Source organism: Hyalella azteca, unplaced genomic scaffold, assembly GCF_000764305.2.
Source record: "Hyalella azteca isolate HAZT.00-mixed unplaced genomic scaffold, Hazt_2.0.2 contig7177, whole genome shotgun sequence".
In the NCBI taxonomy this organism is placed as follows: Eukaryota; Metazoa; Arthropoda; class Malacostraca; order Amphipoda; family Hyalellidae; genus Hyalella; species Hyalella azteca.
In genome coordinates this window covers 229063-233657 of record NW_025937306.1, presented here as the reverse complement: position 1 = coordinate 233657, position 4595 = coordinate 229063, and the positions used below count along the sequence as shown (strand labels likewise).

The 4595-nt window shown below is 37.4% G+C and overlaps 1 protein-coding gene across 1 annotated transcript; it reads left to right on the top strand.

Moving 5' to 3' along the window:
• Window positions 1–4166, top strand: LOC108668185. The gene is made up of 3 exons (XM_018155353.2): window positions 1–77; window positions 2129–2379; window positions 2485–4166. Exons 1-3 carry the CDS (start codon window positions 1–3, stop codon window positions 3465–3467), a joined length of 1311 nt encoding a protein of 436 aa, XP_018010842.1. The 3' UTR covers window positions 3468–4166.
• Window positions 4167–4595: the final 429 nt, after the last annotated feature.

Sequence of the window (4595 nt, the reverse complement as noted above, 5' to 3'; positions counted from 1 at the left end):
ATGGGTCGGAGTCGTCCCTCAACGAGCGTCGAGCGGTACGTTCAGTCCGTGTCTAAACGTCGGCCAGTCGAGGACAAGTTAGTTATCACATCTGATGTTAGTAAAAACCTGTTGCGCAGTGTGCAAAATATCAAGTCTTGAGTCTCTGCGACGGTGCGACCCAAAAACAGCGGTAAGTTTACTTCAATAACGCTTCTTAAAAGGGAACTTTATAATTATTTTAATAATGTTTAATCATAACTTTTAGAACAAAGAGGAGGTTTTGTCGGCTCTTTCAGTATCGCACTGAACGGAAACTCGGCGAGCACAAGTGTGCTAGCCGCATCTGTGCTCAACTAATTCTGAAGCATCGCGCAACCGTGGGCAATGAGCAATGGTTGATTTCTAACTCGGTGAACTATTTATATTTACTTATGTATTCATTTTTATTAACATTTGTTATCAATCAAGTTACTGAGTTTGAGTTCCTGTGAAGTTTGAGTGATTGAGTCGAACAATCTTCGGCAAAACCTAAGAAGTATAATTTAACAGGCTGCAGGATTTAGGTACTTCGCTCGTTGCTAAGTCCGAAAAGGCACTCATATAAAATTGTAAAAAATAAATATAAGCTGATGACATTGATCATGAGATACAAACGAATCTGCTTGTAAAACGTGGTTAGCCTATGACTTATAGAAACGATGACGAAATTTTGTACTGAGAAATCCGTCGGTTTTAGTTTTACACTCACTACCACACTACCGAACCTGTTGTGGTGCATGGATGTTTGTTTCTATTGTCGGTGTAGCCTATAGAAAAATGATCTTTGTAATGAAACTTTTATTCTATCAATGCAATGCTTATGAAACTTTCATTGAATTTAACGTCATTCAGAAAATAAAACGAAATGCAAAAATGACGGTATAATATTTTGTTTGCTATTTCGGATCACTGTACAACAATGGTAGCTGTCTATTAAGTTCATGACGAATTTATTTCAGGCTCGTGTATTCAAGAACAAAAAATTAGTAATTCATCTTGATGATTTTTTAAAAGATTTACGAGCAGAACGTAGAACCTTTACTCGACCGGAGCAAAGGTTCAGGCGTTGCAAACGGAGTTCCCAAACTTCGTCGCCTTGGTAGGCCTAGTTGGTACCGTACCCAATTTAGCATATCATAATAAGTGTGTATTGTGTCTATCTTAGCGTCATTTATACCTGTGTTTAATTTGAAACGCTCGGGCTTTATTTATCTTGCCAAAAGTTGATAAATCAGACCAATAGCTCAATTTACCACCTGATCACCCCATTGCTCAATTTACCACCTAAATAACCTAATCACTCCATTGCTCAATTTACTACCTATCCCACATGGATTAATTTACCATCCAATCACCACATTGATAAATTTACTACCTATTCATCCCAGGGATCAATTAACTGCTAAATCATGCCGAGTGATAATTTAAATAGAGTTTAAATTTTCCAATCAATTAGTGAACTGCTATGTTACACGGTTTGAACTAAATTTTCGTGTTTCCTTACTATTGCTCGAACTGTGAAGTGGCAGGACTGGCAGGAAAAATAATAATTTGCTTTTATTACTTTTCGATTTACTATTACTATTATTACTTTTACTATTATTTAATATACTATTTTTTTACTATTTCGATTCACTATTATTTATTACTTTTCGATTTATCATTGCTGTTATTACTTTTCGATTAATCTAGCATAAAAGTAAGCTTTCTCAGAAACATCGGCTATTACTTTATTTCAATTAAACGCTGGTAGCGTTGGCGAGCTTTTTTCTTTGTTCGTGATTTTTACCTTATGCCTCTTGTATTGAATGCACATTTGTTCCCTCAATAAAGAAGTAATTACTGTCAGGCCATTAATGATGACTCATAAGTATTCTGAGATTGCAAATAAAGTGTGGCAAGGCATGTTTATAGCATATACGTGGTGATAAGAAATGACGATCTTGTAGAGAATGCGGATGGTTGGTTATTTTGAGCGAGTTGACGCGTTTAGAGCTTGTGTTATCTGCACTAGCTGCATGCAAACCAATTGATAAACAGTGTTTGTTTCTCGTTCGTAAAATGTTCGCCTTATCATCTCAGAGCGATAATCGTTCCTTTATAACAGGCAGGCATTGCAAATGAGCACCACATCTCTGCCAACTGAAGCGAAACGAGTACTCAGCGAGGGCCACTCAACGCAAAAAACAAGAACCATGCCTGTTCCTGAAAATACTTTGGATGGAATTGTTTCCGATGCCATGGAGTCTCTGTTAATTCAGGGAGAAGTTTCAGCCAAAACTGCCGTACCTGAAGGTATTATAACACCTGACGTGTCGGCCAAGAATGGAACGGACGATGTAACAAAACCCGTTGCAGGTAAGATGTCAAGTGTTATTTTTTTAGATTCACAACGTGGATTTATTTCTATATCTCATGTTTCATTTCAACATCATGCACTTGAATATTTCTCTTTTCCTGCAGTGCAAGGAAAGAAGCAGAAAAAAGGAAAGAAGTTACGTCTGCGCTTCGTGAAGCTAACGAAAGTTGTTGACCGCGACATCTCGGTCGTAGCAACGCAAGTCGAAGAGCTGAGAGACGACGTCACAGCTGGAAAAATTCCGAAGTACAATAATAGTTCTATGAACTTCGGAGATTCGCAGGTGCAACAAAATTCGGTTAAATCTGGGACGGATCCTGAACTAATTGAATCAAGTGAAAACACCACTGATCAACCAACTGCCTCCATTGCGAAACCTCTACCTACCTTGGCTTATGATGAAGTCACTAAAGTGTCCAGGACGATGCACTTTGATGATTTCAAAGCATGTTTCCAGAAAGGGAAATTCATTGCTTCTCGAGTAAAGCCTCAGTACAAAACACTTCTGCCTAAAAATGAAGATTTTGTTTGGTTTCGAGCTCAGAGCGATTGTGCTAACGGAGAACTGCAAGACTGGTTTGGCAACGTCCGATGCTCGTTCGATTTAGTGAAATTTATGCGTGATAACATGAATGTGAACATGTTTTACATTGATTGTGCCTATTTTGGCTTCAGCTCTGCTTCCAGAATATTGCTGTCAACTCGCACCCAGTACCCGGGTGCTAAGAAAATTGATTTGGACTCTCTGAAGTTCGGTGATCCTCTCATGTTCGATGGAACGAAACTCATGTTCCTGCGGAAGGATGTTAGTAGCAACCGTAAATGGTTTGGGTCGCATCAAACTGAGGTTGTCATTGATGCTCAAACAATTGACCTCGGAAAATTGTTTACCATCTGCGACAAAGTTCCCGTGAATCACTCGCGGGCGAACAGGAAGAACAAGAATGGAGTCTTTGTTTTTCACCAGTGTCTAATTTTCAACTCTCTGAAAAGGAAGATTTGCCCCTCAGCTTGGACTGTTGAAGAAACCAGAAAATCCTTGAATCAACTTCTTGGCATTGAGGAAACGCCTGATGTCGAGAGTTAGAAGTCTGCCGATGGCACCATTTCTGTGTAGGAAAAGGAACTCAATTCATACTATATTTACCCCAACTTACCCCATACCCAGCGTCTTCGTTTTATCGAAGACAAGAAACCATATTGCTTTACATGTTTCATCATATTAGTTTCAGTAGCAAAGTGTGGATACAATTTTTAACAATACAAATTAAAATATTTGTGGCCGCATGCTTATGGTTTTATATGAATGAGTTATCAACTATGGCGTTGAAAATATCGTCTGTTATTTTTCATGAGAGGAGCGATCGACAATGAACCATAATTCATTGTCACATCTATTAATTTTGCATAATAAATGCAATTTGAGGAAAGTTTTCATAGAAATATTGTTTCATTTTTGGTTTTGAAATATTGTATTGTCGTTTTCATGGAAATATTGTATCTCCAACACTTGTTCGTTGACTAGTCATTGTCATTATCAGGCAGGAAATTCTTCTATCAGAAGTAATCAATTGCAAACCATAGATAACGATAAGCGTTCTGTCGATGTTTTATATATCCTATATGATTTAGCTGAGACAGAGTTGAAGCGCATTCAGCATTTATTATTTTTTGATCCTCGCTAAGAAAAATCATATATACTTTCCAGATCCGTAATGGGTTTTGATATTCATTTGGTATGTAATTTTTTTACTAATAAAACATTCATATGAATAAGAAATATCATCCTTGATAAATTTTATGAAATATATGTATGGAAGATCTATTCTCTAAATACATCAAACCGCGAGCCTTCGTTGAAAACTTTTTGGAGCCCAGCAGATCCATTATACATAGTTTTAATAAAATTATGGAATACATGTATAACCCCAACGGACTACTTAATCCACCCTACTGAGATTAAAAACCTATATGGTTAAAGTAACAATGATTTGATGTTAATGATTTCAGGCAGATATGAACTACAAGCGATATTCAAAGGTTTATTTTTTAAGATAAGGATCCCAACATTCTCCCTCTGAATCAACAGAGATTGAAGCTAAAGTATTTAAATCGCTTTGGGCACAGTCAAGTCTCGCTGCTTAGCGTTATGGTACACAGGTGGATGACGTTGATGCTGGACAAATAGGTTGCAAGGACGATAACTTCTTCAAAC

Coding starts and splice junctions, on each gene's coding strand:
- LOC108668185 (XM_018155353.2), top strand. CDS start 1: ATGGGTCGGAGTCGTCCCTCAACGAGCGTCGAGCGGTACGTTCAGTCC. Junction 78..2,128: donor CGTCGGCCAGTCGAGGACAA/GTTAGTTATCAC, acceptor CCTTTATAACAG/GCAGGCATTGCAAATGAGCA. Junction 2,380..2,484: donor TGTAACAAAACCCGTTGCAG/GTAAGATGTCAA, acceptor CTTTTCCTGCAG/TGCAAGGAAAGAAGCAGAAA.